Source organism: Dreissena polymorpha, chromosome 4 (genome assembly GCF_020536995.1).
Source record: "Dreissena polymorpha isolate Duluth1 chromosome 4, UMN_Dpol_1.0, whole genome shotgun sequence".
Lineage (NCBI taxonomy): Eukaryota > Metazoa > Mollusca > Bivalvia > Myida > Dreissenidae > Dreissena > Dreissena polymorpha.
This window is the reverse complement of record NC_068358.1, coordinates 67,697,592-67,711,426: the sequence shown is the minus strand read 5'-3', so window position 1 is coordinate 67,711,426 and position 13,835 is coordinate 67,697,592. Positions and strand designations below refer to the sequence as shown.

Genomic DNA, 13,835 nt, shown 5'->3' with positions numbered 1-13,835 from the left:
TTCACCATCGAAATATATCGTGTGTTAATATTTGATTAGCAATTTAGCACGCAGTTTTCTTTCGACACATTCAAATCACACTTTCATAACCGCGTCATGCGAGAATGGGTCTTATGGCGTTTCGGCTAGCGTTGCTCAAGCCCAGCCTGTGCATTTGCGCAATCTGGTCAGGGGCGATTCTATCCGCTATAAAATCACTCAAGGTTTTATGATCTCATTATATATCTCCTGACCAGACTGAGAGATGCGCATACTGGGTGGGATATATATATTTGATGGGCGCATATGGTATAAGACTCATGTTCGCATGACGCGAGTTAAATAAAAATAATTGCGAATTGTAAATGGCTTATTTTAGCACAATGTTGTTCGATATAAAATTTAATTCAAAATAGCAAATATAGCAAACTGGCAAATTAGGGTAGCCTATTCAGGCATTCTGGAACGATTTACAGACGTGCTGACCGAGAACGGCAAACATTTATGGTTAGATAATTAAAGAAGTTTCCTCTATCTTGACATTATGCCATTTCGGATGTGTTTGTTTTCTCAGTTTGACATGCGCACGTGATAGCCATCGCTTGCGCTCGTTGTAGAGAATATGTCTTCTACCTCTTTATGCTACCGTAGTTTTTACAACAATCGGACGGTAGGCTATATTTATCTTTAGCGATTTTAAACTTGCTATCATCATGTGATACGCAGCACACGTGATAATCTATGTAAAGTCCACTACACATAGCAGACTTGTACAGAATGAAACATACCTGATAAGTGTGATTATGTGTGTTTAGAACTATTAGATGTGCAGTGATGTGTGTTATACTTAAACCCGATTGTACAGTTCTTTTTCGTACATTTTACATTTTAGGTCGTGTAAGGATATAATAGGAACACAATATTCAACAAATGCGATGTAATAGGAACACAATATTCAATATAGGCTTATTTCATGTACATAAGGAGTTGTATAAAGCGGTCATTGTAATTCAAAAAGTGTTTCCCATTGAATGTGTGGCTATGCCGATTGATCTACTTGTACGGCATATATAGTTCAGCCCACAAAGCGTTGAATTACTTTCCGGCAAAAATGTCATCCGACGGTCGCTATGGTAACAGTGACGAAGACGACGAGGCAAGCAGGCTCTTAAATACCATCCCACCCGGAATGCGGTCAGTATAAAAGTAGAAGCTTATGTGTATGTGTATCCAATTAATCTATTTAATTAATATAGTATATATTCGGTACTAATGTTACTATAATATAAACACACACAGATGTTCGGCGTATATCCTGACTTTGAACAGTGACCTATACAGACAAATGTGTTTGTATAGGTCCCTGCTTTTAAATATAGGTAGCACATTTACGTTTCTAAATTATTATATTAATCAAAGCGCTGAAGGCACTGAAGTTGTTCGCTGTTGTCGTCCTTGATTAGCTTGTGCGCATTGCACAGGCTAATCAGTGTGCACAGGATAATCTTATTTGACATGCATTAAGCCCCGTTTTCCCTGAAAGCAGCCAATATGTACAGATTTCAATGATAAACACTAGACTGGCTAATGTCGTCTTACAAGCTGGTATATACACTCACTGCAGAAGTAGAGTAGAAGCATTTGTCGTCTGCAGTTCAGACAGGCGAGGTAATCCTTCCTAGCATAGTGAGTTGCGGTTCTTACCGTACTTAAGGCTTCTAAGCTCATACTGATTTGCAAAATATGCTCTGTAAATGTAGTCGGCCGCTTACGAGACCAACTAAAAACTACGGTTTAAGTATCGCTGTGCTCCTTTTTCCACTTAAAAGTCGCATATCCACCACAGGAAATGTTTATCATATTAAACCAAATAATATGGTTCGTAGATACAAATTTTACTATGTGTGATCACATCATATGTGAACTCACGTGGCTTATTATGAATTTATTTCTTCGTAATCGAAACATTTGATATCTGATTAAGGCGCAGTTTTCTTACCACACATTGAAATAACACCGTTACATCCAAGTCGTGCAACAATTGGTCGTATCGCATATGCGGCCAGCGAAGCACAAGCCCAGCCTGCGCACATGCGCAGTCTGGTCAGGGGCTACGCTTTCCGATAAAAAAAGCATGCCATTATTGGTGATATATCCTAGTATGCATATCCTGACATGACTGCGCGGATGCGCAGGCTGGACTGGAGCTTCGTTGGCAACATATCGTATAAGTCCCAATTTTGCATGACGCGGGTCTTGAGGAATCTGATAGCAGTCTTGTAAATGAAACATCAAACCACGATACTTTGGGATAGTAAATAAAAGTCACACTGTTATTTATAGCAAACTGACAAATGTCGGTAGCTTATTCTTGCTTGCAAGAAAGATTTTCAGACTGACTTATCTGGTTCGTCACACATAATTGGCTAGATAATTGAACTATTTCCCTTCTCTCATTAATACTATACTATTTCGGTAGTTGTGTATCACAACACAAGGCAAAAAACATTATTTTACCGAAAGGTTTTCATTTATTGCTTTCCCTATAATTCGTGTTATTTGATATTTTGAAAGCAATACTTTTTTATCAAAAAATGCGTCTATTACCAGCACTGACCCTGAAAGTTGGTGATGGAAATTACCGTTAATTATATTTGAAACTTGGCCAAAATGAATATGCAGAGAGTAGTCTGTATTTCCCTACACTGGTTAGTTTTACATCCTACACTACAAAGACGGAGTGATGTTGCCAATGTTCTTGGGGATTATGCTCAAATCAACCAATGGAATGAATAGAGTGCATTCATTCGGGTCTGCTGGCGTTATATGCCGGTCATTTAATGTGAAAAGCTGGGTTAAACAGCTACGCCGAATAAAATGGACATATTACTGATTTTAGAAAACGGAGCATCAATGGAACCGTAAGCGGTTTTCTTGAGCCATCAGAAGAGACCAAATCCAGATGGCGCTCCATACGAGTGATGTACCTGACGATGTTCCTCAGCAGTGTGTCGTTTTCTATATGCGTGTCTTCACTTTACCCCTTTTTGAAAATCGTGAGTGTCGATTACTAAACAAAAAAATCCAAACAAACTCACATTTAGGTTAAATACTCTCAAGAAAACTCGGTACTGTTACGTGCACTTTAAATATACCTTATTCTGAACTCAACTAATATTTAGGTACCATCATGTTTTAACTTTTATATCAACTGATATGTCATAAATATTCACAAATTTTCAAAAGCTTTAAGTTCACCTTAGTTTGATTTACGACTAATAACCCCGTGAAATACTGTCATTATTATTTCGCCCCCTTGGTGCAAAAAGGTACCATATGACATTAACATTTAATGTCACATGGTATCTTTTTCTACCAATTGGGCGATTCGTACAGCATGTAGGGGAAACCCATTTTTTATCGAGTTCCAAATAAGTATTATCGCTGCAGCTCGACTCGACCTCCACAACCGATTTTCTGGGCTGGGTTGTTGCCGCGTATAGTGTGGGTCAACTGGTGGCGTCCCCGTTCTTCGGTTTTTGGTCCAACTTCCGGTCTCGGACACGCGAGCCAATCGTCGTCTCCCTGGTGATTAACATCCTGGCTAACGTGCTCTACATGTACCTGGAGAGCATACGACTAGAGCCACAAATATTCCTGGTGATTGCTCGCGTGTTCGTGGGATTCGGTGCAGGTACAGCGATGCAAATACGTGCATGTCTCCATTAACCCATTTATGCCTAGTGGACTATCCCGTCCTTCTAAATTGGATCAATTTATTTCCAAAATTAGGGATGTCTAGTATTTTTATTTCTATAGTTAAAATATTTCTTATAGAAATTCCTTTAAGCAAACAGCGCAGACCCTGATGAGACGCCGCATCATGCGGCGTCTCATCTGGGTCTACGCTGTTTGCCAATGACTTTTTTTCTAGACGCTAGGCATAAATGGTTTAAATTCTTGTGTCTTTTATGCTAGATTCACCTTTGTCACGATTACGATTCGAACCAGGACTGAACTTTTGGTCTTAATCATGGACCAATCGCGGTGATCCTGGCTTTAATGTGTACATTACTACTGAACGGATATAAAATTGCAAAAGGGTAGATGGGTAGATCTACACGGCTCACGATGATTTCTCGCTCGATAGTTAAACATGCCGTTTTTGTGCGGGTAAAAAATTATTATTTTTTATTCCAACTCATAAGATTGCCTGGAGATATGCTCATGATATTCATTGTTATCCCGTTTGTCGCATAGGTAACGTAGCGGTGGTGCGTTCCTACGTGTCAGGGGCCACTACTCTGGAGGAGAGGACATCCGCCATGGCCAACATGTCCGCATTCCAGGCCATCGGCTTCATCATAGGACCATGTATGCAACCCTTCAGTTAAGCGTTCTTATCACTGTTTTCATACAAACTATTTAGATACGATCCGTTTCGATTTAAGATGTAGGAATCCGCAAAATATCACATAATATGAATATACATAAGTCTTACGACGACTATACATGGTTATTCTAATCTATCACAGGACCATCTAACCTATATTTGTCAAAAACGCGTCTTGTCTGTTGAAATATGAGCCTCGCTTTGAGAAAAAGGGGGCTTAATGCATGTGCCTAAAGTTTCGTCCCAGTGTCGTCCAAAATTAGCCTGTTCAGTCTCCATAGGCTAATCCCGCTATTATTGTATATTGTGTTTGAAGGAAGTCTCTTCTTTAATAGCAAAAATCTAGTTTTAGCGCAAAATGACGTCCGTGATTAGCCTGTGCGAACCGCACATTGTAATCTGGTATGAAACTGTACGCATATACATTTAGCGCTGATCATATATTTCTATGTGTTAACGCCTACATGTGTCTCATTGAGCAGTGATCCAGACAGCGCTGGTACCCATCGGTTTCCCTGGCCCCGTTCACAGCCCCGCCTTGCACTTTGACCTGTACACGGCCACAGGATTTTTCAGTGCCGTCGTGGGCGTGGTCAACATCGTGCTGCTCGTGTTGGTTTTCAAGGAACACAAGGTCAAAAACGATGAGTACATCTATCGCAACATACAGGAGTCAACCGGTACTGGACCATATAAGTCTCAATGAATTAATGACATTTCTAAAGGTTATTGTTACACATAACTTGTGTGTACAATTAAATAGCCGCGCTTATAATACCGAATTACATAATACATTATAAAACAAATTTCATTGCTAAGCACAAGCTAAAGTTGACAGAAAACAAATAGAATTGGTGAACAAAAGCTACAGTTGACAGTGTAACTAATTTTCATGCAATTTAACGATGCAATTAGTTAATAAATTGTTGTTTCATGGATGTTGGTGTAGAAATAAAAGTAATTGTTTGCTATTTAAAAAGTAAGCTTAAATTATTCATACTCTTATAATTTAAGCAGGTTAACACAAACAGCCTGTTCAAATAAAGAATTATAGACGTAAATCCTTACTGCCCATGTTAACGTCAATACCACTAGTTCTGACGCTTATCTCCCTTTCAGACACAGAGGACACTATGCAGGATCTTATGCCGCCAGATTACGTAGCCGTAGTTTCATCAATTGTCATCTTCTTCGTTGTACTCTTCGTCTTCGCCGTCTTTGAGACGTAAGTGCTAAGAAAGATCACCATGAACTGTAATCTAACTGAAATTACCACTCGTCCACATGGATAAAGACAGTGAAGACCGCTGTCAAAGAAAGTCTTTTATACAGCAGCAAGCGGGACGTTGATAATTTGAACATGAAAGCGTTATTTTTGAAAACGCAAAAAAATGTTAATTACTATTATTATTTCTGGTTTTGAAAACCATGTTCCTCTATTCCAAATGATTATACAGAAGACCTGGGACACAATTTGTTTAAATAAACAATTGCCATCCAGTAATAAATCTAGCTAAACGGTATCTGCTATTCAGAAGTACATAGGTATACGGTAATTATAAATCACTCGCTGTTGCTGTGTTTTCCCGCCAGGATCGCCACGCCGCTAGCGATGCACATGTTTTCCTGGACCAAAGCCGGGGCCACGCTCTACATCGGGTTAGCGCTTGGAGGAGCGGGATTTGTATCAATCGGCGTTGTCTTTGTCATCAAGGCGCTCTCTAAGCGGTATAACAAGCGTCCGAGGGCGCACATTTGTAACAATTACTGTTTACGTTCACTTTCCCGGTAACTCGTAATATGGTGTTCGAATAGATTAAATCATTTAAATGTAACGTTTATTCAGCTTTAAAATGGTCGATGACAATTCTAAACAGGTCGCCGTAGTTAAAGATCGCATATAAAAATTAAACCTTTCATTTTCTCGTATTTTTCGCACAAACTTTGCTTGCAGATTATCTCATAGGATCAATCGACAACTAAATGTGTATATATGTATCGCTCATAATTCATACACGCCGTTATGCCAGAATGACTATTTACAACATACAGCTAGCACGTAATTAATTATCGTCGCCTGTTTACTAGCGCTTACCTACCATTTACGTATGTAGAGTCCCTAAACGTTGTTTACTATTTCAGTTTTAGCGAACGCCATCTTCTGGTGGGAGGGTTCGTTCTGTGTTTGGTGGGATTCGTCTTCTATCTGCCCTGGGGTCACACTTACCCTGATATCCAATTTGCCGAAACGGACTTTGCCCCAGGTTGCTTTAACGTCAATGCAATATTAAGACTACATCACATAAATGATCATTTGATGCATGCCATTGTTGTACCATTAAACAATTTCGATCGTATCAACCTAAAACATTCGTAGAATACAGCATTCGCACTGTACGCCTGTTTGTCTGTTTGACAGTTTTCAGTTTCAGACAAGAACGCCAAATGTTGTTGTTTTTTTAATTAATTGGCACAAATGTCCACACTCATAAGACAACGTGTCGCGATCACCAGCTTAATGTCATGGTTCCACTTAGAGGTCAAATGTTATATTTGCTTTAGCCATAACTTTGCCATCGATTGATGGTGTTGAAATAACTTGGCACGAATGTTCAAAGTTATAACACGAAGTGACGCGTGAATCACTCGTCTTCCTACCTTAAATGTCATACTTAGAGGTCAAAGGTCAAATTGTGCCATTAAACAGCTTGACAAAAAATCCTGTCTCAGCCACAGTGATGGATTTTCAAATAACTGGACACAAATGTAAATCATCACAATAAGACGTGTGGCGTATAACAGCCGTCTCCCTACTTCATAGATCAAGGTCACAATAAGAGGTCAAATGTGTCCATAAAACATCTTGAATCCACAGGTGGTTAGCGTGTGGCTATGATATTAATTAGTGAAATAATTATTTTGAATGATAAATAATCATATTATAACGAAAAATATACTTTTCTGAAGAAAAAAAAATCACTAGCCATTACTTCATCAATTATACAGCGATTTTCACGAGCTCGGTCTTATTCAACGCAGAAATGAATTTCCTTTCTGGAAATGTACATGTCTTGCAATATTTTTACAAATACCGGGTCAACTTTTAAGAATTAACACGATACACAACTCGCATGACCCACTTAACATCGATCAGACAGTATATAAGACTGAAATCTTCATGGAGTAAAAGGCATCTTCCCTGCAAAGTTCACGGACCTCGTTACCATAATTCAATAAAAACGTATGAAAAAACATTCTTACCGTGCTTTCCGTTGCATTATGCATCAAAACTAACTGCCCAGCGCCGTTTGAAACCTTTGTTTACATACATTTCAACTAACTGACATTTTAGACACACGAGTGATTTCATTGGTCCAATGCGAAGGTGTGTCTTTACAACTGGAGATTTCATTCATGAATTCTGTCTGATCGGTATCAAGTAGGTCAAGCGAATTGTGTATCGTTTTATTTCTTAAAATTTGACACATCATGTGTAGAAATATAACAAGATATATACATTTCCAAAAAGGAAATTCATTTCTGCGTTGAATAAGACCGGGTTCATGAAAATCGCTGCACAATTGATGAAGTAATGGCTGTTCAAATCGATGCACCCCGTTTTCGGGCGATTTCGAGTTGAATACCTTGTTATATATATATTTGATAGTGAAATATTTTTTTTCAGAAAAATTGATTTTTTCGTTATAATATGATTATTTATCATTCAAAATATTTTTTTTCACTAATTAATATCATAGCCACACGCTAACCACCTGTGCTTGAATCTACTTGTTTCAGTCATAACTTTGCAATAAATTGATTGTTGTGTAATAACTTGTCACAAATGCTACCCAATGTAAGTTCGTCTTGCTTCCTCATACAGCATTGTCACACTTAGAGTTCAATGGTCTACTTTAAAACAATTGAAAAGTATTTACTGCAATGAGGTGATGGTATTTCGTGTGTAAAGCCTGTTTGCTTACCTCAAAGGTTAAACTCACGCTTACATGTCAAAGGTCAAATCGGGCAAAAAAACAGCTTTTACTGGCTGTAACTTGGTTATTTATCATGCAACATATAGAACACTTTTCACAAATGACTACCATGCGTATACTGGGTGTCTTTCTTATCACCCGTAGTATTACCTTAAAGGTAAATGCCATACTTGGGTGTCAAAATTCAAATTTAGCAATTAATGGCTTGATTTTTACATAAGCGGAGTTTGAGGGAACATTTGAAATGAGAGAACATCCGTGGCTCTATGGACACATTCAGGTTATATAGTCCTTCGGAAGAAATGTTGATCAATTGCCACATACTTAGTACCGATGTTATTTAGTCCTTCAAAAGAAATTGTGCTCAATCGCAACATACTAAATACCGACTGAAAACTGTCAAAATACACTGAACAAAATGTACTAGATCGATATTTATTTGCAGTAAAGTTTTCTTTGTTTAATTAGTGTTCTTCATTACGGTTAATAACGTTTATGCGTTCCTTTTTAAGATTTTAACCAATAGAATGTGATACGCGGTGATTTATGAATCAGTAATTAAAGCCATGCTGCGATACAGCTACCTGCCTTGTGTTACAGCCAACATTAAGCCTGTGGAGCATTTCTGGTTTTCTGCGCGCGGCGAACCTGGCAGTGTTGCGCACCGGCCGGTGGAAAACAACCTGCCTCACACCTCGAGTAATATAACCTTTATTGTGGTATTATCTATTTTATATGATTATCGGTGTAATAGATTCCGTTTTTCTTATCACCGAGCAGTGTCACATAAAACAAAAAGCTTGATTATATGAAAGAGGCAAAACATTGTTCGTAGAAAAACTCAAGGATATATACAAAAATGTAAAACGGATACCGCGTTATCGATTTAAAAATGCATACATGTACATAGGGTTAACACAATTTACACCAAAACATGCTACATTGTATAACATTATGATTGTTTGGCAAGCGTTCTTCCGGCCGGCGAACAACTTCTCGAGCCAGGAGGCGACGGGGTGTCCCTACTACTACGACTGGTGCTTTAACACGCCCAAGGTCTTCCTCTGGCAGTTCATCCTCGGCACATTCTTCGTTGCCCTCGGATACCCCACATGCAATATAATTTCTTATACGATCTACTCGAAAATACTCGGACCTCAACCTCAGGTAAATCATTCTCGACGCATAACTAGTCTGCCAGCATGTTAATATTCGCTTTTGATAGTTCAGATAATGGCATAACTATACCACATAAGGAAGTTGTTTTTAATATACACCATTTTGTTTCATGTAAGTTTTTAACGTTCATTTAATTATTAACATCTCTCTGGTTATCAACGATACATTACACAGAACATCGCTAGATAACGCTTTTGCATATTATCTACTTGGCACTTGCATTACGCAGTTGCATGACTAGTTTACAATTGGTACCAATATGCGACTCGCATAAGTAGATGTTTCGATATAAGAATTGTAATGCGCTGAATTATATCATTTTGATATCGCCTAACTTCATAAATGACCGCCACTTTTTTACTTTGTGTGTAAAACTACGGTAGTTCGGTCAAATTCGCTTTAAATGCTACATTTAGACCAGAAATTAAGTTGACAAAAAACAGCTGAGCCCATACGCGATAGCTCATTCAATAGCCTCCTTATTCGTTCATGTTTACCCCTCAGGTCCCAGCTTAGAATCGTGCGGAACGCAGTTTTTTAATCAACGTTTCTTTTCTTGCTATTATAATTATACCCCCACAAACGAAGTTTAGGTCTGTCCGTATTAAGTTTCCGCTCTCTAATTCAAGTAGTTTTCATCCGATCTTTACCAAACTTGGTCAGATGTTGTATCTAGATGATGTCTAGGTCAAGTTCAAAAATTGGTCATGCCGGGTCAAAAACTAGGTCACGGGGTCACTTAGTGCGTTTAAAACATTGAGCATGGTGTCCGCTCTCTAATTCAAGTAATTTTCATCCGAGCTTCACCAAACTTGGTCAGAAGTTATATCTAGATAATGTCTAGGCCAAGTTCGAACATGGTCATGGCAGGTCAAAAACTAGGTCACGGGGTCACTTAGTGCGTTTTAAACATTGAGCATGGTGTCCGCTTTTTAATTCAAGTAGTTGTCATCCGATCTTCACCAAACATGGTCAGAAGTTGTATCTAGATGATGTCTAGGTCAAGTTTGAATATGGGTCATGCCGGGTCAAACACTAAGTCACGGGGTCACTTAGTGCGTTTTAAGAATTCAGCCTGTCGTCCGCTCTCTAATTCAAGTAGCTTTCATCCAATATCTTCACCAAACTTGGTCAGAAGTTTTATCTAGATGATCTCTTCGTCAAGTTTGAACATGGGCCATGCCGGGCCAAAAACTAGATCACGGGGTCACTTAGTTCGTTTTTTAACATGCAGCATGGTGTCCGCTCTCTAATTCAAGTAGTTTTCATCCGATCTTCACCAAACTGGGTTAGAAGTTTAATCTAGATGACCTTAAGGCCAAGTTCGAACATGGGCCATGCCAGATCAAAAACTAGGTCACGGGTTCACTTAATATGTTTTACACATTCAGTATGGAGTCCGCTCTCTAATTCAAGTAGTTTTCATCCGATCTTCACCACACTTGGTCAGTAGTTGTATCTAGATGATGTGTAGATCAAGTTCGAACATGGGCCATGCCGGGTCAAAAACTAGGTCACAGGGTCACTTAGTGCGTGTTAAACATTGAGCATGATGTCCGCTGTTTTTTGTGAAGACAACATGCAAAATATTCTGTGTCAATGCGACATGTGGGGGTGTTCGTGACGTCTGTGACAAAGTTCTAGTTAATTTTAATGTAATAATACATACAATAAACGACATTTAAAAACCAACACGAGAAATTATTATCAATTCACTTCATTTTTCGATGTCGCCTTTTCTCCTGAATTTCAAGTTCAATGTGAGGAATTTCTTCCTGATGTATGTAGGTAAAATGTAAACAGATTATTTGTTCCGCTATTAGTTGAATATGAACTGCCCTTGCTGTCGTGTACAAATAAATTTAAATGATATACAGGTTATTCGTACGTGTTACGAATTGTTTAACAAAATAAGACAAGACCTATATCTTAAGTTTATGTGACGTATTACATTCTAAAAAAGTATGGTATGTCATATTCATTTTTTGCAAACTTGGGACCCTATCATACGTAGATGAAAATTAATATTTTTTATTTGACACCAATATTATTTCGATTTTTTAATCACAGATATGTCATAGATTACATATATTTTCAAACATTGTATAGGTCGCGGTGGTGTAGTGAATGAGGTGTCCGCCTAGCGATCGGGAGTTCGTGGGTTCGCTTCCTACTCGGGGAGCGTTCTCATTATCTCCTCCATATCCACCAAGTACTGGTTATTCCCAAGAAACGAACTCGATAATGTCCATATCTTCCTATAATGCTCTTAAGGGCGCATGGCAGTAAACATAGATAGATAGATTTTCCTTACGGTGTTGAATTGAGATTTTTCATTAAATGACTTATCGGACTGTTTAGTGTTGTTTTTTCCGAAAAAAACATCATTATTTATGTTCATAAGAGTAAAAGTTGAACATTAATGGCTCAGAACAAAGTGAGAAAACAATTGTGCTGGTTTACAACTTAGAATGTCCGAGAGTTTCTAATTATTCGGTAAATTGTTCAAACATTTATATTTAGGATGCGGAATACCATAGCCCTACAAATATGCGAACAACGAACTAAAAATGTATATGTCGTATTGCAGTTTTTATTCATAAAGATGTACCCATTTTACAGAAAACTCAGTTCTCCAATTATTTCTTCAGGGCACGTGGATGGGTTGGTTGACCGCTGCCGGAAGTCTGGCCCGGACATTAGGCCCTGTGTTCGTTAGTCAGGTGTACGACGCACACGGCCCACGCGTGACGTTCGTCGCTATTCTCGGCATCATTGTAGTGACTTTGGGCGGTCTGCTCGCCGTTTATAGGAGACTCGTGCCGTACCAGAGGGCACCCACAATCGTGCGCGTGTAGGTAGCCACGTGACAGATATGCGCGTCTATGTAGGACATTAGAGAGATAAATATGGACCCGTTTGTGCTGATGGAGCTGGAGCTTAACTCACACATTAGTGTGTGTGTTCAAGTATTCACCATGCATGCGGCATATTGTGTTCGTGACCTGGCTAGGCTACATTGAAGCTCAGTTCAAGAGGACAGTTCTTTGTTTTTGAGCTTTGGTTAGTTTAAAATCTGACAAGCTCTTTGAAGGGCACAACAAAAATTATGTTTTGTTACGGAACCATTTGATACCATGACTTAGGGGTTGTGCAATTATTTTCTACGTGCACTTATTTATAGTTCAGAACATGTATAATTTAAAATTGTTTCTGTCGACGCGTTTCTTGTTTTATTGTCAACTCTTTTTCCACAATTAAAGCCACCCTCTGGGAGTGGTATGGATGCATTAATAATCAATTTATTATAACATATCGGTTTACATGAATTTACATAGGCACAATAGAAAAATATCAGCCGTATCATCAATACTTATTAATTGTACATAAATAAGTTTATAATTTAAAAAATATATAATTAAAAAAATAATACTATTGATATTATATTGTTTGACGCAATTGAATATACTGTCCTTGTGTCATAAATTGCGTATTTTTCTTAAAAGGGCTAACTGGAGGTTTGCCACAAAAGTTAAGTTATATTCTAAAGAATGGATTAATTGGTGACCTCGCTCCTTATAAACACGTGGTTCAATTTTAAAATAGTAACAGCGCGTACCTGATGCCAATTTAAGGGCGCGGATACGTACATGCAGATACTTCAATTCATGGGTGTATTGTTTAGCCATTGATGCATTATTTTAAGAGTTCTCTTTGTATATTCGCAATTAAATAGAAGGTTTCGGAAAGAATCCTACTTGTTTATCAAAAAAGGAAAGACACTATAATTGTTTCTAAACAACTCTGTAAATATATGCATGCTAATAAAACCTTAAGTCAAGAAATATATTAACGTTCCTTTCGTTAATTTGGGCTTATGTTTACGCAAAATACGTGTAAAATCCTTAAAGGAAACAGCGATATTATAACCCACTCGAAATTAAACATACGGCAAGCTTTTTTACTTGTACGCTTATGTTTAAAAAGTATGCGTTACTATTAATTGTCTCGTTTTGTGCGATGAGACAGCTCTGCAAGTTGTCACCCGAAGTATCCCAGCAGGAAGGCGGTGAGAGTGGCCAGCGCTATGGCGGACACGTTGAGAACCTTGCCCCACTTTGAGTTGTGCTCCAGAGATGTCATCTTCCGCCGGATCTCTGCCTTCTCCTCGGGCGAGATGTACTTGGCCGGCGCGTCGGAAAGGCCGCACAGCCAGTTGCTTAGGAAACGTTTAAAATTTGCCCACGAGTATCTTGGGGGAGCCGCAATGCCTGGAGCGGAAGAATAGG

General features: G+C 38.6%; 2 protein-coding genes across 5 annotated transcripts in view; one reads left to right on the top strand and one right to left on the bottom strand.

Moving 5' to 3' along the window:
• Positions 1 to 711: 711 nt before the first annotated feature.
• LOC127877417 (major facilitator superfamily domain-containing protein 8-like) lies at positions 712 to 13,393 on the top strand. The gene is made up of 11 exons (XM_052423276.1): positions 712 to 1,173; positions 2,879 to 3,035; positions 3,430 to 3,673; positions 4,240 to 4,353; positions 4,855 to 5,052; positions 5,492 to 5,597; positions 5,966 to 6,100; positions 6,515 to 6,636; positions 8,968 to 9,066; positions 9,338 to 9,534; positions 12,198 to 13,393. Exons 1-11 carry the CDS (start codon positions 1,091 to 1,093, stop codon positions 12,402 to 12,404), a joined length of 1,662 nt encoding a protein of 553 aa, XP_052279236.1. The 5' UTR covers positions 712 to 1,090; the 3' UTR covers positions 12,405 to 13,393.
• Positions 12,833 to 13,835, bottom strand: part of LOC127877416 (sodium/glucose cotransporter 4-like) — a 22,137-nt gene continuing 21,134 nt past the window's right edge. For all 4 annotated transcript variants that reach the window (XM_052423271.1, XM_052423272.1, XM_052423275.1 and 1 more), the window contains one exon: positions 12,833 to 13,817. In XM_052423271.1, the coding sequence (XP_052279231.1) occupies positions 13,588 to 13,817 (230 nt within the window). In that variant the 3' untranslated portion in view covers positions 12,833 to 13,587. The remainder of the gene's footprint in view (positions 13,818 to 13,835) is intronic.